The sequence below is a fragment of the Lissotriton vulgaris genome, chromosome 2_1, assembly GCF_964263255.1.
Source record: "Lissotriton vulgaris chromosome 2_1, aLisVul1.2, whole genome shotgun sequence".
Lineage (NCBI taxonomy): Eukaryota > Metazoa > Chordata > Amphibia > Caudata > Salamandridae > Lissotriton > Lissotriton vulgaris.
Genome location: NC_141687.1, coordinates 2,126,925,419 through 2,126,952,553, shown reverse-complemented (window position 1 = coordinate 2,126,952,553; position 27,135 = coordinate 2,126,925,419). Strand labels below are relative to the sequence as shown.

The following is a 27,135-nucleotide window of genomic DNA, read 5'->3' as shown; positions in this document are numbered from 1 at the left end:
AAATTCGCATTTTGCGAATTCGCAAATAAGGAATAATTTCCAATGCATTCCTACGGGCCAGGAGGCCCATAGGTATGATTGTGAAGTAATTCTCAAATTCCGAATTCGCAATTTGCTAATCGCAATTTGAGAATTATTTCAAGGGTGCAGGGGTGTCTCAAAGACACCCTGCTGCACCCCTGAAATGTACATGTGTGTGCATATGGCGCACATACATGCCCTATCGGTATGTGTGTGTGCCACATGCCACCTTAACAAATGACAATTTGTGCTTTTTTTAAAGAATTCGCAAATTACCATCAACAACAAGTTGGTGATAATTTGCGATTTCTTAACCAAAATTCGCAAATTGAAATTGCTACATACATAGCATTTAAGGAATCGCAAAAATTGCGATTCCTTAAATGCTATGGCAAAATAAGGAATCACATCTTTTTGCGATTCCTTAAGTTGCGATTTTTTCATGCTTTCCAAAACATGCAAAAAGGCAGTTTGCGATTCGCAAAGGCCGAAATTCTGCGAATTTCGGCCATTGTGAGTCGCAAAAGGCTTGATACATCTGGCCCATGTATTTTTAATTTTCTCAAAATTGTCTTGGGGGTGATTTCTCCCAAACCCTCCTTTTAGTGGTCAGGCTCACTTCAATGCAGTATGAGAGCTGGTCTGGCAAAATTTGCCATGGCTGCATCTGGTTCCCAGACTGGACCTGAACACACATTACTGCTCAATCCCCTGGCAAAGGAAAACAGCCTTTACCACGAAGGCTGAACAACGAACAGCCTTTACTACTAAGGCTGTACTACGCAAGCCCTACCACGCATGTGCCTTTGTGGTTAAGGCATATGCAAGGTAGGGCTTACAGACGGACAGAAGCAGGCAGAGATCATGGGGAGGTAAGTCGGGGTGGCAGGTTAGTCGGGTTGTTTTGTGGGCTGAGGGTGGGGCGGGGGTAGTTTTCTGGGCTGGGAGTGGGTCGGGGTTATTTAAAGTTGGGGTGGGTTGAAGTACTTTGTGGGCTGGGGGGTTGGGGTAGTTTTGTGAGCTGAGGGTGAGTCGGGGTAGTTTTCTGGGCTGGGGGTTGGGGTAGTTTTTAGGGCCGGTGGGTTTTCGGGGTTTGGGAAGGGGCTTGTGGGTCTGGGGTCTGTTTTAGAGTTCAGGGCCGGGGGCCGCGATCATAATACCTCTTAGGACTTAGGGGAGACAGTCGTTTTTAGGGCTTAGGGGGTAGTTTAGTTTTCTGGGCTTCTGGCCTAGGGGCAGTTTTAGGGGTTAGTACCGGGGCAGGGATCATGATACCTCTTAGGAGTTAGGGCTGCAGCGTAGTTTTTAGGGCTTAGCAGGTATTTTTGTTTCTAGGGCTTGGGGTCTGTTTTTGGGTTCAGGGCGGGGGTAGGGATCGTGATACCTCTTAGGACGTAGGGGGGCAGGGTCCTTTTTAGGGCTTAGCTGGTAGTTTTTAGGGATATTGGGAGGGCGGGGTGAAAAAGCTACCAGGGCTGGGGGGAGGAGTGAAGGGGGTAATTGAGGAACTCCGGCCAGGAGTCAGGGGGTTAAGACTTACCTGTGAATTCTTAACCACGGATATTTATTTATCAAATATGCCTTAACACCAAATGATTTGTTGTAAAGGCATGCGTGGTAAAGGCATGCGTGGTTCCATCCTACAACCCCTGGCAAAATGTTCTTGATTCAAGCACAAGACACTACTCAATCTTTATCACCCAATCAAAACTTTCTTAGTTGGAGAATGGTCTTAGCCTGGTCATTGTCTGGCTGAACAATCACATCCACTGATCAAGTTAAGCTGGGTCCTGTTCTATCTAAAACCACTATGGTTGACGGTTGAGTTCTTCAAAAGTCAACCTTCTTCAATATTCATATGGCTCCACTTGGGCAAGATCTTCAAAACAGCCTGAATCAGACCCTAAATTTGCAGGAATGACACCCAAATCTATTTAAAATTGGAAGAAGGATTTAGAGAATGTCATCAAATGGCATCTGCTGAAAGAACTCCAGAATAAGATGGAGTACAACCGGCTTGACCATAAAAAATCTTTTGGGACCTTTTCGACTCATGACCACTTTCTTCCTCATGTTCTAACTTAATAGGAACACTTTTAATCGACTGTAAACATTGCGCCAAACAAAATAGTTTTGACCTATCGAGGGTAGGGGGAGCTCCGTCAACAGAAAAAACAGTTGGCTTAAGCATTCTTCTCTGGGGAATAGCCCGATTTGGTATGAGGGAAGACATTTTGTCAACCTATGCATGCTTTGGACATGCAGTGCCTCTCAATTGGAGGGTCACCCAGAAATCAAAAGTAGCAGACACTCTGATTGGATCACCCTATCAATCAGAGGTGATAAAAGTCTGGCCCTAGCAGTCAGTGGTTGTTCATAACTGGTGTACGATTCTGAAGAGGCAACCCTACATGGGGCCAGTCTGAGGAAGCCATTTACAGCCTGCGGTATGAAGGTAAGATAAGAAGCCTACTCACTGTGTCTGGAACTTGAGGACGTTTTCTCTATGACCGACGGATTATGCTGCAAAGGAATGTGCCAGTTTGACGAGGAGTAAGGTCATCAGCAGCATTGGTCAGAGAACAAGCTGTTCCTGTGAGGCTTGTGGGGCTGGTGCTTTGGACGAGGAAATTGTAGAAAGCTGCTCAAGATATGGAAGCCTGATCCCAGTAGTTGAAGGTGGGATCACTTTACCCAGACCCCTATCCTGTGCTGTGGAACCCTGTGTGATACTTCCAGTTACAATCGGTAGCTGGTGAAAGAGTATACCATGGTACAGGCCCCTTCATCTTCCTTTTTGTGACCTTTGGGGGTATCAGGGTGTAACTGGGACACTTTCCATTCACTACCCTCCTACAGCTAACCAGTGACTACTGGACTAGTGGTACTCCAGTAAACTGTTCAAAGACAACAGGCACCTGTGATCAGATCCCTGATGCCACTGGAGCTGTGTCCTCAGTCTGGATGGGAGGGCACTTCTGCTGCTTTGGATGGGGGGTTACAGGCTGATCAAGAAAATTTGACTTCACACCAATTGCTGAAGCTACCTCATTTCAATACAAGAACTAAACTCATGGCTCTAGAATAGAGAGCAACCATGTGCAACATGGTCTGTAATATGCAATGCTAATTGTGTGTCTACATGCTAATTGTGTTTTTATAGTGCTTAGCGTCTACGCGCTATAATTCTGCTTGGGGGTCAGAACTGTGGCCCAGACGGTTGTAGAGACATCTAATTTTTACTGTTTATCCTAGTTTTATGTGTAATATATATCTCTTGTGTGTATGAAGTACTTTTCCTTTTAAAAAGGAAAGCACTGACTGGACATTGATTATGTCAGCTGGTAGTATGGTGTTCACTGTATTCTGAATGTGTAAGCCCACCTCACCTCCTTGAGTAAGCCTTGGACTGCTCTGTCGCGCCACCCAAAGAGAGTTAAGTGCTGGAGAGAAGTACTTGGTTATCCAGTTTTTAGTATAAAAGTCATTCTGCCAGAAATACAGAAACAGCTACCCACACCCAAGGCCTTTGTCCTTCCCTGGGAGCAGTTTTTGCACATCATCAAGATGGCTACTCAGCTGCACATCACAAGGATAATTTAGTTGCCAGGTAAAAGATGATTTAGGCATGGAAACTGTGACTTTCTAAAAGTACATTTTCCATATTAGTTAATAAAAATCTGACTTCATCAATTAATTGGGCTTTTAATAAATATTATAAAAAGTCAAAGAATGACATTTGTGGCAGTTTCCTAGCTTGAGATAACATTCTTGAATTTATTATTACATCCCACTGCTTTTCTATGGAACAGCAACCTTTCTACTGTAAAAATAGCCTTTAGAGCCGTTACACTGAGTGGGCATGTGCGACTTAAATATTTGCACGTCCTACATCTAAATACTGTGTAGCCTGCCTTATCAGCATTAAGGCCTACTTTGGGGTGACTTACTATTTAAGAGGGAGGTGTAAGTTAGTCAAAACTGGCAATTTTGGTAGGGTGAATTTGCAGTTTAAAACTGCAACAGCTAAGCTACACATGGTACGCCTGCAGTCATGTTTGCACTCACATTGTAGTGGATGGCATAATTGGTGATGCAGACTACTAGTAAGTCCAGTACAGTTACCCGGAGGCATCCCGACACTGAGGGCCGTCGGGAAGATAAAGCAAGCTATTACACATCGGGTGCTGGGCTGACGTGCCGCCGGGGATTGAACCGTGGGCCTCAGATTACAGTGTCAGTCCCCCGGGCTGCGGCACCACACCTCTTCCAGAGTGACATTTAACTTGCATTTCTTAGGTATACTTTGTAGCATAAACTAGGGACTTTAGTTAGGGTAAAGCTAAATAGGGGTATACCACTTTCATCATGTTAAAAGGGGCAGCACAGACCCTTTTACCACTGGTTAGCAAGGGTAAATTGCAGAGAGTCCTACAGTCAGCAAAGAAAATTTGGGAATACACAACGCAAAAGATGAACATTGCGTACAGAAGCTGCTTCATTGTAGTCAGCCTCAAATCACCTAGGATCGATCTACTGTGACCAGTTGACCGTGGATGACGCTTAAAGCTTTTTGGCTCTATTTTGAACCTTAAACTTTAAAACATCATATCTCAAGTTGCTCCCCTTGTTAAATTTTTTTTATCTTTTTGGTATCCTTTCATTTATTAAAGTGTACCTTTCTAATTTGGTTTGGGATATTTCTTGTGTTGTGTTTTTATTTTATTGCTCTTTTGGAACTGCATAAATACTTTACACATTGCCTCTAGGTTAATCCTGTTTTCTCTATGCCATAGCTACCAGGGAGTTGAGCTCTGGTTAATTTAGCAATGTTAGTGGTTCACCCTGACAAGGGTATTAGCTATTGGTTGAGGAAGGTTATCACCCTCCTTAATCAATACCTTAATTTCTAACAATGAGCAAAGCCACTCCTGTCCTTGTGTGGGCACCCCAAAAGCCTTAAATTATGCTGAATATGAGTGTCAGGCAATAGGAGTAGGGTATTTACCCCAGGAAGACCACCCAAAGGTTGACAGGTCTAACATACACCAAATGTGTATCAAATGTAATTAGGTTGCAAAATTCCCTAGGCCAATTACAAATGCAAATCTACCTGTGATCTACTCCACACATGTGCATGGACAAAAATCTCCACATAGTAGCAGTTCAGCAGCTTGAACAAGTAGCACACTTTATGGGCAATTCCGATTTCGTCCGGAAGGGCTCCGAACCATGTTCGGAACCCTTCTGACCGAATCAGTCAGTGCCGGCCGGATTCCTTCCCGACCGAGCCATTCCGATGGGCTCGGTTGGGAAGGAATCCGACTCAGATTTCCGGATTGCGGACGAGAGGCTCGGAGATGCCAATGGGGGATGTTAAACAGTAAGCGCGCGGCACAATTTTGAGTGACTTGGAGTTTTTTTGTCACTGATGCCGAAGCCCCTAGATATAAAACGTTTCCATAATCCAGGCGGGAGAGTATCAGGGCCTGTACCATGACCCTTCTCGCCTGGAATGGAAGTAAGGGGAGCACTTTCCTGAGCATTTTCATTAGCCCCACGCATACGGAGGCTGTTTTAGTGGCTTGAACCGAGAAATCCAGTCCTCTATCCAGCCAGATTCCCAAACTCTTTATCTGGTCCTTTGGGAGAGGAGGGGCGCCGAGACACGAAGGCCAGTTCAACAGGAAGGTAGGAGAAGGGTTACCTAGTAACATGATCTCGGTCTTCTCCCCGTTGAGTTTGAGATGGGAGAGTTGCATCCACTCAGCAACAGCCTCTAGACACGGACCCAGGGTGTTAGACGAACCCTCCTTGTGGTCCAAAGAGACCACAAGTTGGGTATCGTCAGCGTAGGTGACAATCCGCACACCGTAGGGGAGAACAATCTTCTCTAGAGGCTGCATATAGACATTAAACAGTGTGGGGCTCAGGGAGGAGCCCTGAGGAACCCCACAGCTGAGCGGATGCTTAGATGATACCACCTCACCCTCAAATACCTGGAAAAAGCGTTCCTCCAAAAAAAATGTCAACCTGTTTCTTCTGTTGCTAAGCCCAAATGGACTTAACAATTGCTTTCCTTCTATTGCATCATCTACTTATCCTATCTTTGTTAAGATTCCGGGTAAAATGAGTGCTTCTCAAAGGTTTAAGAAAGTAACCGCAGTCCAATACATTGAAGACAGATGGGTGGCTGTAGACAACAAAGTAGTTGGGACAGACAACTTATTATAGACAATCACAATGTCACTTCTAAAGTTGTAAAATAGGAAATGCTAATTAAATAGCTCCAGTGATATCCAAAATGTTTGGAAAATGACAACAAGTGTACCAATTTTAGATGGTATGCTCTGCCTGAGGTAGTTGCTGGTGTACTCTACCAGCTATTCTTAAATAGTCTATTCCTGACATTGTGGCTATTCCTAAATCACCTTCAGTGCAAGGATACCCTTGCGGGTGATATTGCACTTTACAAATACACATACTATAACATAACCTATGCTCAATATAGTGACAGTCCCTCTATTACGGAAACTACATTCTTCAACCACTTACTCATCTAAACCTTGTGGCCCTGTTCTTTTCTTGGAATACACTGACAGTTTACATGTCCATATATATTCTCACCTCATTAAAGGCCTCATTAGGATTGAGGATTTTCCGCATCCTCCGGGCCGGCGGAAGCCACCGCCGGCCCGGAGGATGCGGAAAATCCTCTGCGGACCCACCAAAGACCCACCACCACATTAGGATGGCTGGTGGGTCCTGGTTTCCGTCCGCAGCTGTTCCGCCGCGGTTGGCTTACAACCGCGGCGGAAAAGCACTAATATGGTGACGGTGTCTCTCAGACACCGTCAGCCAGATTAGGATGGGCTCTGAAACATGCTTTTCCGCTGCGGCTTTTCCGCCGTGGAAAAGCATGTGTAACTTCACTGCGGGGGCCCGTTGCGGGGGTTGGGGGGTGCACATGGGGGGTACCTATGGTACCCCCCTGCATTTGTATGCAGAAAGCGGCAGGCACCACGCGGTGCCTGCCACTTTCTACATACAAATGCAATGCGTGCATTTTTAACATTGCTGCGGGTGCAGCTTGAAGCCGCACCCGCCGCAATGTTAAAAATAGAGGATGTGACCGCCAGGGTGGCAGTCACATCGTAATTGCACAGGAGGGAACTCCGCAGCCCATGCGGAGGTTCCCTCCTACTCTATGGTGGCGGACGGACTTAGGTCCGTCCGCCATCATAATGTGCCCCTTAATGTGATTGTAAAAAGTATGCTAAAATTTCTACCACACATTTTTAGATTATTATTCCTAAAATTTGGGAAACATCCTTTACAACGCAACTTTTACCACACAGTGCCTTTACAATGCAACCCATTGCAACACATTGCGCTGGGGGGCGCTCTAGGATAAGGAATAGGTTTAATTTACTATTCAACACCTTCCCTACTATCCACGGGGACTGGAGTTGGAATAGTAAATTAAACTATTCACTATCCAGTGCCCCAAAGCACTATGCGTTGTAAAGGCATGCGTTGTAAAAAACGCGTTGTAAAGCAATGCGTGGTAAAAGCATCGTCATACATCCCTAAAATTTTAATGACTTTGCTGCACTGGCTTCCCTCTGCCCATGCTGACCCTTTTTTGATGTTTGAGCACTTTGAGCTTAGGTCGTTATAACGCTTTTACATACATAAAAAAACAATGCAGGGCAAATCTGAATCCTTTTTTCCTACATCTTTAAAGGTACCTTGAGTTTGATGATTTCCCTAAAAGAAACTGAGTAATGAACCAAAAAATAGCATAACTTTGTGGGGGGTTGGGAAAAATCAGAAAACGAGATCTGCAAGAACAGCATGAACGATAGGTTTATTGTGCTAAGATTACCATCTTTCCAGCTTTCAGGAACAGGCAGAGTTCTAAAAAAATCAATTTGATATCACCGTTTTTATTTTTTTATAAGTAGTAGTCCATTTTACTAATTATTATGGTTTCTACCTATTTGCAGTTTGTGGTGTTAATAGGTGGAAACATTTTTGAAAAGTACACATAAATTAGAATTGAGCACGTGGTCATTTGTGTAGATCACCTATGGTTTTCCCCAAAAAGGTAATTGTTATAATATAAAAAATAGGACAAATTAGGTGATGTTTTAATCTGAAATTGTTTGTTCCAGTTGCTGATTTACAAAAGTATTATACTGTTGCATCCCATCAGACTCTACTGGTACTAGAGATATATAGGGCCTCAGTACAATGGCGGTTGGACGAGTGTCCAACCCCCATCGTTTCGGGCAAGAGATCATCCGACAAGGAGTCGGAGGTCCTGATAGCCCATCTATGATATGAACGCCATGCAGGTGGTCGTCAAATTCTTTTTACTTTTTTGGCTTGTGAAGTGGCCCAGGAAAAGGGCAGTTACACAAGACACAATAGCACAAGCCATTTTTCAAACATCCATCTGGTGCCAGGGACACAGTGCATGGATGTTTGGAGGGGCACCGCATGTGTCCCGCGACCACATACTGGAGGCCTATGGGGATGAGGGCCCTGCTGGGAGCCTCCAAAGTCCATTTCAAACAGGGTTTTCATGTCGGTGGGACTGCTGTAAAAAGGCTGTCAGAGACTGACATCCTAATCCCTACGGCAGTGCCTCAGCAGGCATCGCCTCCATTGTAGAGATTAGGCTCAGTCTGCCACTTTGATGAGCTCCTTGAGCCTGTCAAAGGCGGTAGTCTTTTACCCCGCCTCATGCAGTCTGACTGCAGGGATCTTAATCCAGCGGTCACAACGCTGCCCTAGATATTGGGTAGACTGCCACTGATAGGCTGTTGTGGCAGTCCACCCAACATCGTAATCGGGCCCATAGTATTTTATTTACCTAAAAACACACAGTATTATGATTCAATAACTAACTATCAGATTATAATATTATTTCATTGTGTACTGACCATGCCTCAATTCATACGGTATAACCTAATGAATGAAAAATGGGTAGGAAGATAGTCTATGCATTTTTTAAATTGCCTAAGAGAGTGAATTAAGGAGTAGTGGTTACTTTTACAACTATGAATTTATTATTCAGAGTTCATTTTGTAAAATGTGTACTTTCTTGCACAATTTCTTACATTTAGAAGACAAAATGCAGATAAATGTTAATAATAACTAATGCTTCACTAGTCTGTTTTGCCACACTTCTCATGATAAAAACATTGCTACACTTGTATGACCTCTACAATTTCTACTTGAAAGTTGACCCATCCTAGTGATGTGGGAAGCAGCGGCCTCAGGCCTGGGCTCTGCTGTCACAAGAGAAACCTAACAAACCCAGATGCTTATGAAAAAGTAAATACTGAGGAGAATCAAAGGTGGTGTGGCTTGTGTCGATCAAACTACCATTTCCGACCAAGAATGCCCAGCAGATGTCAAGCATTAGCAAATATCATGCATTTAAATGTTCAGGATTTGCAGGAATCCACAAAATTTCTACCACCGCCTAGTATTTTCACAATTTTCAGGAAACAAATGTTACTCCACTTGTGTGACTGGGGCACTGGGTAGTTATGTGACTGCACCCACACAAGAACACCTTTACTGTGACCTTGTGAAGTAATATACTATGATTATGGTCTTTGCATGATCCATGGATTAGTTCACTCATGTCTCAGTTATTTTCTTTTACCTCACTTAAACATAAGCTAAAAAATCGGCTAACCTCTTGGTCTTCTTTGCCCCCAAATTCCTATATATTCCTTAAATACTTCCTTTCTAAAATTCCTAAATATACATTCAGACAACTTTACTCTTTATGTTCCCTATTTTTAAGGAATCATGAGCCACCTAGATGTTTGCACTTACATCTTAAAAGACCTACATCAAAGGGGGGACCTAGATTCACAGATTTTAAATATCACCATTATTCTTTATTAATTAGTAAAGCTTGCTGCTAGAAACATAATTCGAGCCTCTCTCCCATTTTGGTTCAGTTTCAAAAACTGTATTCTCTGAATTTGGCTTTATAGAGGTGATGTATATGTCCACTTTGGCCATCCATTAATACTCATGTTTTCTACTAAGTTGCTTACTTTTTCTCCAATTATTATTTACAATCTTTCTTTAATTCATCATTTAAAATAAATCATTTGTCATGAGAAAATTAAAGGTACTTCTTGGAATTAACCAAATGTTTGATAACTCTCTAAAATCTTGTTTCCTGTTCAACATGTAAGCCTACATCATTCTCATTACCAGATTTCTTTCATAAATGTTATCTATGTTTGCATCCCACCCTTTCTCATTTGTGTGCCAAAAAATCTGTACTAAATGTTATAAATTTAGAAGTTGACACTGAGTTGCATAAAACTATGAGGAATGGACCAATACTGAAGCTGTCTAATTAACAAGATGATGTAACAGTCAGCTACGATCCTCCAACCAATCCCTTGCCACTGTACCCCGCATCAACAAAACCACCATGGGAGGTAGACCCTTCTCCTACCTAGCAGCTAAAACTTGGAACTCACTTCCCACTGACCTTCGCCTTACTCAGAACCACCTAGCATTCAGAAAACAACTCAAAACGTGGATATTCGACAAGTAACTCCCCACCCTCTTCAAGCGCCTTGAGACCCTCTGGGTATGTAGCGCGCTATATAAATCTTTTGACTTGACTTGACTTGACTTGTTCAGCATGTTCAAAATCCTAGAGAGCGTCACTATTGGAAAATGATTTACATGTCTCATAGGATCCGCTTTGCTTGAGCAATAGCTGGTTAAAAGTATTTAGAGTTGTTGGGTCCTTTACCACTAGTAAGATGTTACTTTTCTATTTATAATACACTCATCTCATCACTCCAATCAAAATCAGTAGGTTTGTAAAGTTTGAAGATGGACTACATTGGTTTCATAAAGCTAAAGGAAGTACTCTGGTACATGTTATTTGAATGCAAGTATGTACTGATTTTTTAAAACTGATATTTCTCTATTGTTTCAAAATGTCATTAGTTTCCTCACTTTTTCTCCAAATGTAATTCTTTAAAGGTATGGAATATTGTGTATCTAATTTTTGCTATGGTATTCAAGAAGATTACATTGTGAAAGAATGACATAGGTGACAATCACATAATAAAAAAATACAATTTGTACTACTCTTAAGAAAGATGCTCTCTGAGGACTAGATTTACACTATTCACCTTAACAGAAGTCTACCATTAATACAGTACTAGAATTCTGTTTACAACCCTCTGTGACTCCTCTGTTATTATTCCTTCTCAATGTTAGTTCTTATTTTATGGGTTAACTAGTGTATTATTTCTAACGTACAATGCAATACAATAATGACAGTTTTTAAAGTATCTTCTTCTGTCCTCGCTTCTCCTTTTAGTAATAGTTCCTTATACATTCTGTAAGAAAGTGGATTATTGCAGGTGGTTGACCGGCCATCTCAAGGAATATTAATACTCCTTGTCAAGGCGAATCCTGAAGGTCACTAAATTAACCTTAGGTCAACCCCCTGGTAACTGTGGCACAGGGCAGACAGGCTTAATTTAGGGTAATGTATTTATGCAATGCAAAACAGTATGCAATAAAAATCCCAAAATGAATTAGAAAATTAGTGTAATACTTTGACTCGGAATCAACAAAAATTCCTATAAGCGAAATGTCTATATCAATTTTTCAAGTTTTAAATAGAAATAACACCAAAAAGCACAAAGCGCCAGTAATCTAGAACCTAGGCGCACTGCGCTATCTGACTGCGATGGAACCCTGGTCAGATACACCAGATGGTGGTCCAGGTGAAAAGTCTGGAAGTCAAAAAGTTCAAAAAAGTCCTAAATCCCAACACAGAAAAAGACTCTTTGAGGAAAGAAAATCGTTCCTGTCTGCTGTCTCCACTGCAATTGTAGCTGCCTCTATGGAACCACTTGCCAGAAACATGAAGCAGTTTGGTCCCGTTGTATCTCTGAAGCTTTGGAGATTTCTTGCTGAAAATAGTTTAAGTCCCAATGCAGAATGAGACTTAGCCATTTTTTCAGTGGTGTCTTGAGAGGGAGAAGCTGAAATTCAATCTGATGCCATGGAACTGACGATCAGATACATTTTCTAAGAAAAGAAAACCGAAGTTTTCAAACTTTCTTCTGGTAGCCAAACAACCACAGGGGGACACTTCTAAGGTCCCTGGCACCTCATGGGAAGGCACTTAGAGACTCTGAGTGTATCAGTCAGAGACCAACAGCAAAGTCCAGTCCAAGTCCCTCTGGTCACCTGGGCACTTTAGGGAAAAGGCCTCTTGCAGCTTGTTGTGTCCATGTAGCCACAGAGTCCACTTGTTTATCCTGGCATAGGAGGAAGAAGATCCAGTCCTCAGAACTCCTCTTAGGTCACAAACAGCAAACCCAGTACTTTATTTGTGCTGGTGATTGTAGGTGGAGGATGCTCACTGGAGAAAGGTTGTTGTTTTCACAAACGGCAAATACCAGAAGCACTCTGTTGCTGATGCCCACTGGGGCGGGACTTATATTCCAATGCAGATATTAAAAAAAAATACGCTTACATTCGAAACGCGTCAGGTTTTTTATTTTGCGTGTGAGGTGCATCGTACACTTACCTTCGGAATATATATATATATATATATATATATATATATATATATATATCACACTATGCACTGAGGGAACATTTAATGCAATGGCGGCGCAAGGCAGTGCGAGGGACTTGTAAATAAGTCCCTCAGAGTTTAGAGTATGAATTACTCCATCATTACATACTATAGCACTTGTAATAAGGTGGGTTGGGATATCTATTGCACTTGTGATTGAGAAACCCATCTGCTAAACTCTAAATCAAGTGCTTTGTTGGAATCATTGAGATATTTTTGCCAAATGCACTGAGCCTTTGTCAATGAAGACTAAGACTTCATAATGTGCAGTTTTACCCTTAAAAATGAACACCAAAGAGTAATGTTCTCATGTGTGGCAAAATAAAAGTACTCAGTTCTCTATGGAACCAAGACTAATTTCCTCCTGTTTGGCAAAAACTTACCGTACTCCATTCTGTATGGAACCACTTAGCTCCACAAGGTTTGAGGTAGCAAGGTTGTTGGCTGGCTGGCCTTTCCAAGTAGGAGCAATCATAGGGCTTTGCCACTGTAAAACTGTCTGCAGTTTTTCTGACGCAGATTACTTCTCTCTGCTGGGTCCCACTGCCACACTCAACTGAGCACTGGATAGGGGATAAATAAGGAGAAGAGACAGAAAAAATCAGATAAGACACCACATAATGTCTATACCAATACCTTAAGGAGTGGTCGAGAACAACAACATTTATTTAGGCAGACAAATGTTTTTTTGTATCCAACCAAAAAAGCATGATTCTAAATAAGTTTTGTTCAATAAGGATTCAATAAATTGTTTTTTTTAAATAAGTGGGCTCAATTCACTAATATAAGTGTAAAAGTATGGGCAGTTTTTTATGACTAGGCATGAAAGTATTTTTACACTTTTTCACAGTTCAAACAACATATGACCTTTAAAAAGACACGACAAAAGTTATTGAGAAGCTTCTTTATTCTGCTAGAAGTAACGGCCTCTGGTCTGCCCCAGCTCTCTCAGCAACTGGTCCCTCCACTTCCAAGAGTCCACATGCCGGATATTGGAAGTAGAAGCTTAGAGGCACACAGTAGAGTCTCCATCAATTTGACCAGATTGGAATCAGTCAACGCAGCTTCATTCCACTCTACTGTCCCAATAGCACCATACGCATCTAATACCTCCGCCACCACCCACTCTTCATCGTCCTCTTCATTTACATCATCAGTCGGCAACCTAGACAAACAATCAGCATTAATATGCCTTACGCCAGGACTGTACTGTACCGAAAATGTATACTCTTGAAGATTGCACCTCCACTTAGCAACTCTAGGTGTGGCACCCCCAGCTCCTGCTGTGGTGAACAGATCCACCAGTGGTTTGTGGTTCATTTGCAATTCAAAATGTACACCTCAAACATAGATGCAAAAGTGTTGTACTCCCCACCAACAAGCTAGAGCCTCACTCCACCATTGAGTATGTGCTCTCTGATTATTTTAAAGTGTGCGAAGCAAAAGCCACCCCTCTTTCCATTGCCGCATGCATCTGCATTAGTACAGCACTCAATCCACAATTGCTTGCATCGGCCACAATTATAGTTTTGTCACAGGGATCAAAAGGTTTGAGAGCTAAAGCCCTCACAATTGCTTCTTTCACTCTTTCATTCTGGAACTCCTTGGACCACTAAAATCTCATGCCCTTTTTCATCATCTCACGCAATACATACACCATGTCAGCAAAATGAAGAACAAATTTTGCGTAGTATTCTGCAAGGCCAGGGAACGATCTTCACTGATCCCTGTCTCGCTGAGCAGGAGCCTTCTCAATTGCCTCAACTAAACAAATGTTTGGTTTTACCCCTTCATAAGACAACAATTGACCCAGATAGTCCACTTCCTGTATACCAAATTTGTATTTTTCTAAACCGATGGTAAAGCCTGCATTCTCCAATCTATGCAATACTTCTTACAGAATTACGTCATGTTGGGTCTTGTCCTTACCCCACACCAATACGTCATCTTAAAAAACCAGTACCTTTGACATGCCTTTTAGCTCACCTTGCATGGCCCTTTGGAACACCGCGAATGTGCAGGCTAACCCGAAAGGCATGTGGATGAACTGAAAAGCTTCTTCTTGTGTTATGAATTATGTCAAATGTCTGGATCCCTCCTACAATCATACTTGATGGTAAGCGTTGAACAAGTCCAATGGGGTGAAATATCTACCCCCCCTTCATGCAGGCCAACATTTCACTTATGCGAGGAAGAGGGTGCCAGTCTACCCCAATTCTCTCATTCAGGTCTCTAAGGTCCATACACATGCAAATTTTCCCATGAATCCTCCTTGCGATTACAATGAAACTTAACCTTTCTGATGCCTTAATGGGTTTTATCACCCCTTCACTGCATAGCCTCACCAATTTCTCCTTGAGTAAGCCCCATATAGACAAAGAAACCTTCCTCATTTAATGAAACTTGGGTATGGCCCCATCCTTTAACACAATCCGATGCTCAAACCTTTACAGGCATACTGAACAATTTTAGAAACATGCTAACCCAATCGTCCTCTACCCGTAAACTGGTCAACACCTGCATGGAAGGATTAGGATCTAAAAGCATCTCCAAAGTGCGCTGCTCTTGCCACCCGAAGCAAAACCAAAAGGGATGATGGACGAAGTGTTGACCATTGCAAGCACTAACCCCCAGTCAAATGATCTGGGTTTAATCCATCATCATTCTTTAGCTCACTCCACCACCCCAGTTCAGACATGGCCATATGCATATCAGTCTGACCCTGTGCCTCAAGGGAACAGTCCAGCCAGAACTGCCAAGCCAATGTTCCCTGGACCGAAACAAGCATCTGGGACCGGTTTCTGGCTAATCAGCCATCATCAGCCAGGCTAGCTTGACTCCAGTGGCAAAGTGAGCAAGAGACCCACGTCTGGGCAAACCTTGCCAACTTAGGGTGAACAAAGCAAAACCAAAGGGGATGATGGAAGGAGTGTTGAACATTGCAAGCACTCACCCCCAGTCAACTTATCTGGGTTGAATCCATCATCATTCTTTTGCTCACTCCACCCCAGTTGAGACATGGCCATATGCAAATCAGTCTGACCCTTTGCCTCATGGGAACAGTCCAGCCCAAACTGCCAAGCCATGTCTTCCCTGGACCGGAAATAAGCATCCTGGGATCGGTTTCTGGCTAATCAGCCATCATCAGCCAGGCTAGCTTGAATCCAGTGGAAAAGTGAGCAAGGGACCCAGCTTTGGGCATACCCTGCCAACTTAGGGCGAGCAAGGCAAAACCATAGCGGATGATGGACTAAGTGTTGAACATTGCAAGCACTCACCCCCAGATCAGTTGACTGCGGGTGAGTGCTTGCAATGTTCAATACTCCGTCCATCATCCCCTTTGGTTTTGCTTTGCTCGCCCTAAGTTGGCAGGGTAAGCCCAGACGTGGGTCCCTTGCTCACTTCGCCACTGGATACAAGCTAGTCAGTCTGGCTAGCTTGAATCCATGGCCATAGCCATGGCCTTGAATCCATTGGCCAAGTCTGAACTGCGGTGGTGGAGTGAGCTGAAGAATGATGATTTACCCATGCAGATATCTCAGCACTCGTTGTAAAGCAATTTACACTTGCCAGGAATTCTTCCGTGAATTTTGTGGCAAGAGTAAATAGAGGCATTTACAGCCATAGATGCCAAGTGTTAGCCAAAGCTGTATTCAACAAAAATACGAGCACTTAAAAATACAAGCCATTGGTTGTGATGTTTTGAATAATTTGTAATCAGAGATCCCACAGAGAATACAAATAAGTGTCAAAACCAGAGGACCCTTAATAAAGGATGTATTACCTACATGTGGTATATTCATTACTTATTCATGAATTGCAAATAATACTGAAACTCATAAGAAGGTCAGAAGTAATCGAGTCACATCTAATCACCCCAAAATCTTTGTGATTCGAGCTTCAAATAGTAAATGAAATAAATATTATGCAACGCTATTCAAAGTTAAATGCTGATATAACAGGTGTCATTTAATAGTATATTCCATCGCGTATTTAGGAGAACTAAATTCACAAACATAGTGGTCTTCCATCAAACAAATTGCTATGTAGCGCATTGCTAATTACTAGACCTACGAGGAGTTTTGATTACCCTAGAGTCCTTTAGGTAATTCTGTATTACTCTTTGACTCAAAATTACCGATAATTAGGCATTACTCCTCTTTGTGTAATGAAGAGTAATTTGGGGGAAAGATCCTACCTTGAGGACAGATTTAGCAATTGTGAATGGGGGCGCAGGCTAGCCATTCATTTTCTGCTGCATTTAGCATTGTTTCTTAGTGCAAAACACATCATAGGCCTGTCTTGGCTGCACGCAGCTTCTCACACTCGCTATTTGTGTTCTGTTGCGTTTATCGCTATTTCGTAGCACAAAATGCAACCTAATATTCATTTTAGATCTGAGGGTGCATTTGGTGCTAAGAAATAGCGATAAACACAGAATTACTCAGTCAGTCAGTCAATTATCTTTATTCGATTATTGAAAATCATAAAAGAACGAGCAAAATTACATATCACGATTTCATCAAAGCACAAAATTTAACAAATTTAAAACATACAATCATTATATAAAAAACACTAAATCTGCAATGAGACGTACCTAAATATTTAAAAAGAGATAAGAAGAAGGACTTATTAAAACACAACTCATTCAAGTAAATGAGAAAAGAGGAAATTCATTTTTCAGAGATAAAGTGCCTGTGCCTTATGCGATGCTTGTTTAAACGTGCACCTGCAACTAGAAAACTAGCGACAGAAAAAGCTACTTTAACATTAGGGAGAAGTTGCAAAAACAACAGGGCTGGTTTAACCTGAATAAAGCCCTGGTTACATAAAATAGGGAGCAGATAACTTTTCCTGATCTCAGTGTAATGTCCGCAGAACATGATAAAGTGCATCGTGTCCTGTGTTGAAAAATGGTCACAGTCGCATGGTTCAGCATCATCAGGTCTAGACCAAATTCTAAAGTTACCCAGTACGAAATGAATTAAATCAAAGCGAAATCTCGTTAAGAGGAAACGGTGATAAGAATTTGTTACCAAAAGGAGATAAGGTTCCATTCCTGGAGCAGAGGAGAGCATACAGTGTTTCCTTACCATAGGTTTTTTTAGCTCTACATCTTCCCTCTCCATGACATATAAATTTGTCAAAGTATTTTTGACTGATTTTAGGTCTTCATACGTTATTCCATCTGGAGAAGAGAAGAGCTCCGGGCGGCCTGCTAAAGTAAGCTGCATTTTCACATATCTTAACCATGGAATGTTGAGGGCTCTATCCAGAGCTAAACAATCTTTTAAGATGGTGTGGTTTAGAGTGAGCTCCTGGTTAAGCCATGTTTTTATCCAACCAATCACTGGGTCTAATTTTAAAATATCAGAAATATAGCCCAGGCCTAACTCTGTATGTAATGCAAAGGTCGGGGTTGATTGGGGAACAGAGAGCAAAGATCTCAGGAATTTGTTTTCTACATTCTGTATTTTAGCAGAACTAGTATATCCCCAGATAACAGAGCCATACTGTGCAACTGACAGACATTTTGCTTTATAAACTTTGATGATACGGGCGCCCAGTTTTTTAGCAAAACCTAGCAGCCCTGCGGCCGCTCTAGCGACAGCGCTGCTTTTGGCCAAAAGCTGGGGGCCCCAAGTGCCCCTTTCGTCAAAAGTCACTCCTAAATATGGAAAAGAAGGGACTCTCTTGACCTCCTTCCCCGCACAGAAAAATGTTAGCGACTTTCTTTTCCTGCCTGCGGCTCCAGCAATCATTACATGTGATTTATCTGTATTAATTTTCATGTCCAGTGATGACATAAAAGCTCCAAAAGATGCAAGAAGTTTATTTAGCGCAACTCCGGAGCGTGCCAAAAGGACGGCATCGTCCGCGTACAGGAGTACAGGTATCTTTGTCTCACCTGCACGCGGAATGTCACTATGGGATGTTATCATTACTGCCTCAAGGTCATTGATGTATAAAGTAAAGAGGAGGGGGGCAAGTATACACCCTTGCCTAACCCCCCTCTCTGACTTAAAGTGACAAGTGCATCTTCCTTCCCTAGTTACTCTGACTGAGGTCATAAGGTCCTTGTGTAGCTCAGCCAGGTATACAACCAAAGGGGGGTCAAGGCCCATGGCCAGGAGGATCCTCCACAGCTTTGCCCTGTTAACCAGGTCAAAAGCTGATGAGAGGTCCATGAAGGCCATGTATAATGACCCCTCCTTGGCGATCATGTATTTATTTAAAATTAATTCTAAGTTAAGGCACTGATCTAAAGTTCCTCTTTTGGCTCTAAAGCCATATTGTGCATTGGATAAAATGCCCTTACTTTCTAAAATCAGGGTCAGTCTACCTAAGAGGACTCTCCCCAAAATTTTTACACTCGAGTCAATAAGGGAAATTGGCCTATAACAGGCCGAATCTGTCCTCTGTCCTTTCTTAAAAATTGGCACTATGGTCGAGTCTGCCCAGCTAGAGGGAAAGGTAAATTCCCTTGTAGCATTGAAAATATTAGTTAGAATCTTTGAACTAAATTCAGGAGCGCTCTTAACGAAGTCTGCCGGGACCCCATCTGGTCCTGGTGCCTTTTTGCAGAGTGTATCGTTAATTGCTTTTTTCACCTCCTCCTGGGTGAAAGGAGAGATGTGATTTGACGATTGAGAAAGAGGTAATACACATTCTGTAGTTGTATTAATGTGACTATAAATATTACTAAAATGTGTCACCCACTGTTCATCTGGGATAATGCAGTCAGCTCTTTGATTATCTAATCCCACAAAATATGGGTGATTTATTACTGCCCAAAATTTAGCACTGTCTTTCTGTGTCTCAGGCAGTAACAAATTATTCCAGGCTTCGTCTTTTATCTCAGATTTCCTCTTTCTGATAGCTAGGTTGTATTGTTTCCTTAGTGACGCTATCAACACTCTGTCTCTAGGTTTGTTCTTTAAGGCTTTAAGTAGAGTTGAATGGGCCTTGGAACAGTTTGTATCAAACCATTTGGGGCCGTTTGGCTTATTGGACTTTGCCTTTACAGTCAGATCTGTTTTGACTTGATGACAGATAACACTGAAGGCCTCAACCATAGTAGCGCTAGGGTTTTTATTGTCTAAACAAATGGCAACTTCTCCTTCGACCTTGGCCAGTGTTTCTTGTAAAAAAGTTATTGGAGTAACTTGGTCCCATTTCAGCCTCCGATTTTGATCTCTCAACACAAGGTCTGTTGCACACAATGTGTCCGACTTCCTATTTCCCAAGACTCCCTGAGCTAAAACCTCTAAAATCACAGGATTGTGATCACTAAAAACAGAAGTTTTTACTTTAAAGGCAAGTACTTCTAGCAGAACTCTAAAAGATATGAAAATATAATCTATAATTGCGCCTCGATCCTTGCCCTCGTATGTCGGCAACCTCGGATCGTTGGAACAGGTACATGATTCATGAAGGTTGAAGGTAGCCAAGAGCAATTCCAGAGCCTCACCACTAGGTGTGTGTTCAAAGTGCGGCGTGGGGGAGTATAAAAAAGATTCCTCTGGTTCCCTTTGACAACCCGCCTGGCAAGGGTGAATGTTAAAATCTCCCATGAGGATCACCTCATGCCCATGAGAACTGTTCGCAGTATAGATGGATAAGAGATCCTCTAAGGATACTAAATGCTCGGTAGGAAATTGACTGGCTGGGGAATTATAAAAATTTACAAGTAAAATAGGATGGGAGTTTGATGAGGTCAATTCAACCATTAAACAGTTTTTAGATTTAGACTTAATGTACCTGGGTTTTCCTTGGACATCAAGTGAAATATATACAGCCAACCCTCCCCTTGCTCTTCCTGCTTTGCTGGGATCAGCAGGTACATAAAAATGAGAATAGCCATCTAAGGCCAAACAATCTGATGTTTCCCAAGTTTCCTGGAAAGCAAGAATATTGTAGTTCCTGATTATGTCTAACCAGTTCTTGTCTTTAAGTTTAGCTCTAAGCCCGGCGATGTTCCAGCTCATAATTCTGCAGACCCTAGCGCCTGCAGGAAAGTGAGCTGACGGACCAGGAGCAGGCTGTGGTCCCTCCACATCATTGTCTCGGCCTGGCAAAAGTCAATCGTTTTGGTCCATAAAAGAAAGTGGCGCAAAGCGGTTAAAAAGTTCTAATGGCTGTGTAACGGGGTTAAACATTAGAGGTTGATGACGGTGAACTGACGCGTTGTTCCTTAAATCTTGACCCCATCTGAAGTGAGAATCCCAGTTGGTATCCCACCCTGGGGCAGGGGTCCTTGGGAAGGATACGTTCTGCTGTTCCCCGTAAAAGAATTTCAAGGTAAGGGGGACCACAGTGCCTCTTCTTCGTTGGGGAGGGAAGATGTTTGCAAGAATATTGGGAAGAACGTCTGGATTTGAAAAGCTCACCGCCACACAGTCCCCTTTAAATTTTTTGGGCCGATTTCCCAGCCAAGGAACCCTGGATGCAGATTTATTTACACTTGCAAGATGATGCTTTCCCCCTGGTGCTAGCCGCATATTACTAGTTAACCAATGTAGGGCTTTGCTGCAGAGTGAATTAGAACTTTCCGCTATGCCCCCTTCCAACGGGGGGACATTTGCGAGGACCAAGACCACGGGTGTGGCCTCGACAATTAATTGCAAGGGATCCGTAGAATAAGTTTGAGCTTGTGCTTGTATTTGTGCAGGGGGAATGTTAACCAAAGGAATTGGATCTGTTGAAGAACATGCTGGTATGGGACCCTCATTTATAACAGTTAAAGTTGGTTGCGGTGGGTTCTCCCCGAGCAGTTCTATTCCATCTCCAGCACCCATATCGCTTCCTGCTTCAGCTCCTCTAGAATTATTACCCGGATGAGTAACTATCGTGGTTATTTTTTCAATGCCACTTGCAACTGTGTTTTGGAGGGCGCCCAGCTTCTTAACCTCTGCTTGCAGTTTGTCAATCTTGGATATGAGAGGTTTGACAATAGTGTTGATTTTAATCTCAATAAGATCAGCAATTTTATCAAATAGAGCTTCCTCAGAGGAGCAGATAGGATGATCCTCAACATGAATCACTTGTTTACGTTTTGGGGTGGTTGCCCTCTTCCGTTTTGTCCCTGAGCGTAACCCAACCCGCTTTGGAGGATTCTTTGTACATCGTCGTTTAGGTCTACCAGCATGTCCTATGGGAGATTGGTCTAGGGTGGAGACCTGTGACTGTGTATCTTGCTCAAGGTCGTTATCAATGTCGTTATCTGTATTGACTTCGACGGGCAAGCCCTCAGAAGCCGGGGTTGCAATCTCCGGAGTTCCAGGTATAACTTGGGATATGATATCAACAATGGAGGCTGCACTGTGAGCATCCTGCATTATAATTTCATCAGACAAAGTAGTAACAGATGTAGATGGGGACGGGCAAAGCAAATCAGGAGATAGGCTGAGCCCCAGTGACTCCCTCCTTTGCATATTAATTTTCTGAACAGTCTGAACAAGGTAATTATTAATCTTGTTTTGCTGTACTCCAACAAGTTTTTTAGACATAGCTTAGACTGTTAATAATATTGAGATGACACACAAATGAAAATGTGAATAGGGTCTTGTGCGAGCAAGACTTACTTGAAGGTTAATCGCGACGCGGGGGTTCTGGTGGCTTTATCCTCCGCGTTGGCGCTCTCTGGCGTGTCTCCCGTCACTGTAGACGCGCCGCCGCGAGGCCTGCCGGGAGCTGTAGTCCCCCGGAGCGGCGGCGCGGAGTCCGGTGTCTCTGTGACTCTTGGCGGTGGCGGCAAGGTCTGGAAAGCTTGTTTTTGCCCTGCGTGACTCTCGGCGGTGGCGGCGCTTTAGAGTGTGTCTCCCCAGAATTACTAATCTTGCATAATCTCGCACAATACCTGGGTAATTCTGCATGATTACACTACACCGAATTACACGAGTGACGCCCACCCCTACTAAATACCCATATTATGTAATACATTTTAGACCTGTCAGCCTTAGGTACTTGCTACCAAACGTTTTGCCTTCACCCCTCCGATTTTTGCCGGTCTCATTTTTGCTGGCTTTAGGACTCTGTTTCAAGTTTTATTTATTTATGATCTTGGAATTCCAAAGAGATACACATAAAATGTAATTCTACAATTACAAAACATTTAAATACGTTATACAAATACACTGACTGTTATAAATCATCAGATAAAACCAAATTTAATGATCATAACCTCCATATAAATGTTTTAATACATATCTAAAAAACACTTACAAATTTTAAAAATCCTATGACAAAACATTTCATTTGGAGGTTCATAAATAGAATCTGTTAGTGCAGAGGCAGAAAGAATAGATAATTGTAAAGAGATTGGCCTCATCCATTTACGCCGATACAATAAAAGGGCGGGGCAGATAAATAGCACATGATTGACATCCTGGATAAAATTATTGCACAAATTACAAACTGGAGAAGAACCATACCATTTAGATAATACGTTGTTTAGAGGGAGTATACCCTGCCTCAATAATAACCAAAAGCGGCGCACGCCATGGGGCAGGTTCCAAGTGATATAAGCCTGTACTTTGTTTATCACACAGGAGTCAATAGCCGGGTGGGCGCCTCTCTTTAAAATACGGGATTCCCTATCCATGGTGAAACTTAATTTCCAGGTTGCCTGTTTCAAAGTGGCCTTTAATTGATATGGCGATAGGTTGAAAAGTACGGATTCATCCAGTTGTAGCAAGTCAACCGCAGTTCTAAAAGTTTTAACAATTAATGACTGCTCATTCAGGCTTCCTAATAATTCTTTCCGGATAAAAGATCTTAGTGTACCAGGATCACCCTTTACAAGGCTTGTAACCCATCGCACTATCCCTGCGAGACCCTGTACCCAGCTACTTTTCAGACCAAATTCTAACCTTTGTGCCGCCATGGGAAAAGCAGAGTTGACTGAGGCTAGGCTCTGTAAAATGTTGCCTTCTGTCGTATTTAAAAAGCCCCATTTTCCTTAGTCAATTAGTTCATTACCATACAACACGGAAGCAGGGATTTTAGCACGGAATACCTCTAATAAAAGTTCAAAAAGTTTTCTTCCAGTTGATCTATAGAGGGTATCCAAACTGTTCCCCTGTGTAATTGCTTTATAAATATTATTTTCTATATGGGCTTCATCACTTAGGTTGCCGCACACCGTTTTCCCCAAGAAAACGCCCTGCCTCACCGCCCCGCAGCACTCCCTCGAGGAGCCGCCACTGAGAAGGACCTTGCATGACCTTGCATGTCCCCTCTGGTAGGATGTGAATAGCTTCTTGACCTGTGGCCATGACAATGCTTTGCTTTGTAAACGAGATTTCAGCAGTTCTTACTGGTAGCCAAATGAGCAATCAAATTTTACTTGCTACAGATGAGCTGTCCCACTATTTCCTGACACTTAATAGTTTCATGGTTGCCACGTTAGAGTGTTTTGCAAAGAGATTATTTCAGTAGACCAAGCAGACCATTACTGCTGCAAGGATGAACATGATCCAGTGAGATTTGAATAAAATTAAGAGCATTGGTCACAAAAGCCACAAATGGCAAAATGTGTTTTTCATTACATAAATATGCTGAATGGGAAACGAATTGCTGTAGAACAATGGTCCTATTTACAAATTATTCTTGGAATTAGGAAGGCCCAATGAAGTTATGTGATTCTGAGCTCGCTGAGTTTTCTGTAAACATAATAGTTTTGCTCTACATGACACATAATCCACTGTCTGTCACATAACTTGCAGATTTCAACTGGAAACTTCTAGACATTATGAGGCCTATTCACCAATAAGAAATGCAAAAGTTCATTAAAGATCTCTGTCTCTGCCCGAATATATTTTTGTGACTGTTCTAGCGTGCTCCTATGCCCACTGTGGAAATCTCCATAGAGGAGAAGTCTGCACATGGAAAGTAACACCTTCTCTACCAATGCACACTTAAAAAAAAAAATCTCCCTTAAGTTTTTTATTTCATGCTGATTTGAAGAGTCCACTATCACCAGGAAGGGTATCTTGGTATGAGGAAAACATTTTCCCTTAAGAAAAAGGCCCATGCAATACACACCGACATAATTTGTCGGTGATTCATTCTCCTTCCCGCAATGTTACTGGAGTTACTTTAGCCCTGTCCTATATTGAATCTCTGACTGTTTCCAGGGAGAGAAGGGATTGTACTGATTTTAGAAATGCACACAAACGGTTAGATTTGTGGCCCTCAAATCAAAACCTTAATTGGTGAGATCCACCCACTTAAAAGCCCTCGTAAAAGCCTCTACCCTTACCAGGAATCCCTTGGTGAAATCCTGGCAGATGTATAAAAGAAAATGCAGTCTTAAACTTACATTTATGGCCAAGCTACTTTTATGAATAGACCCATCTGTGCAGGCTCTGAGATTGGAGTTCTCTCTGACAAGCTCATTTGCTACAGCTATGGCCAATATTATTCGATGGGCGTATAATCTTCTGCACGCCAAGGAAGGATCGCTAAGATTCTTGCTAAAGACTGAGATATTTTTAACAGATTCCCGCCATCTGATCTTCTCAAAAAATATGTCTGAAGCATTTAAATTAGCGAACCTGACTGAAAATATCCTGTTATCATGGACAAAACCCCAACTAAAGCTATTCCTGAAATGCTCTATCCCCAGGCTAAGCTACGATATTGATCTTAAGTATTGTAGTAAATTATCTACGTACAAAACGTATATAGAGTCGCTGGAATATAAACAACTACGGCCATACCTGGGCCTCTCACTATCACATGGAGCTAGAAGGTGTATTACTATGTTGCGTCTAGGCATTCTCCCAGTTTCAATTGTTACATCTAAATGGTTCCCGGGAGATTCCCCCATTTGTAACCTTTGTTTTGGGGGTGATCAGGATATTGTGCATACTTTATTTGTTTGTCCTCATATAACTGTAGTAAATGCACGCGCAAGATACCTCAAGCCGATATATCAGAAATGCAACATTACAACGATTAATAACTTACTTGCAATTTGTAAGCAACCGACCGAAGAATGGGTTTGCTATAATGTCTATAAATTTTTTAAATCCTTTTTAAAACTGTATTGAATACTTAGATAAAACTTTTATATTTTGTAAATTGTTTTAAATTTGTGGTCCTCAGATGAGTACCAAAACAAATAAAAACTTTTTGACTTGACTTTTGACTTGAATAGACCCTTATGTGTCTAACTCAAGCAGATCAAAAGTTATTACACAAGGTGTCATGTATTGCCTTACCCTTTCCAAAAGTTAACTGGTCACCAGCTGCTAAGTGTTAAACTGATACTAATGAGGTTAAACTTTAGCCCGGACATTATCAATATGTTATAAGAACAGGGCCATATCTATCAATAATGCAGCTGGCACAGTGGTGCTGAGGCCTACGGATATGATGGGCACACTCCACACTATACCAGTTGTTTACTGTCAAAGCATGCAAATGGGCAACCCATATCTTTATCTAGTGTGAAGGGCAAATAAGCCTTGGCTATGGAACTGGTTTAAGTGTCTCAAAATGTTGCACATGTACTGCCATGGAATGTGGCACATTTTACCACATAAATTGGTCCTCCATTGCTATATAACTACAGTGGTCGTGGATATAGGTGGATGCATTGTGTTTCTGGTTCAAACAGCATTTTATATATGCCCACTGTAGGTACCTCTTAATATACACTCACAAACACAGCGTGCTTTAAAATAATATTTTACCTTCGTTCTTTAGAAGATAATCATATTTTTAACACCCACTATATAAAAAACGTATTTCTTTGATATTATTTGTATACAATTAAAAACAACAAATAACTGTTGAATAAAATACGGTGTATTTGACAGTTTTATATTTGTCAGTTTTATATTTAGTATTTGAGCGGTCGCTTCTTATTTGAAGCCCAGAGGCTAGAGGAATACCACTGAGCTAAATATATTGAAATTAATGTGGTCATTGATAGCAAAGACAGTGCTACAGGTACCAAGGTCGGAGTCAGAACTAGGAGCTGCTACCACTAATGTATTCCTACCACAATCCCACAGCTGCAACTTTCAAGAGGAGTGCCACAGCCCTAAGCAGTTTCTGTGCCCATTCCTGGTTTTCTTATGTGAGCCTTTGCAGAAGATGGAAGACTTTCACTCGGCTTGGTTAGAACAAGAATTACTCATCATATCTTAGTATTGCCAAAACTAATTGCGAAAATGTCCACACATTCAACGAGATCTGAAAAGCTACCCAATAAACTTAAATTAGAGGCATGTTTTTAACAGAAAACGTGAACCTCAACATTTCGGGGAAAGAATCAGCAAAATTAACTTATAAAGTAAAATCAATCAATTTGCTGAGAACTCAATTTATTGAGCTAAACAAACAACCTCTGAAAACGTGTATGCCTTATTGATATTAAAAAGAGGAAACTAGTAAAACAACCAGAAAGCTTTTAGATGAGCCAAACATGCATCTTATAGTCGAGG

General features: G+C 42.0%; 1 protein-coding gene across 2 annotated transcripts in view; it reads right to left on the bottom strand.

The window, feature by feature from the left end:
• THSD4 (thrombospondin type 1 domain containing 4) overlaps positions 1–27,135 on the bottom strand; it is a 2,294,989-nt gene that overhangs the window by 15,370 nt on the left and 2,252,484 nt on the right. For both annotated transcript variants that reach the window (XM_086958405.1, XM_086958406.1), the window contains one exon: positions 13,063–13,242. In XM_086958405.1, coding sequence (XP_086814531.1) covers positions 13,063–13,242 — 180 coding nt within the window. The remainder of the gene's footprint in view (positions 1–13,062; positions 13,243–27,135) is intronic.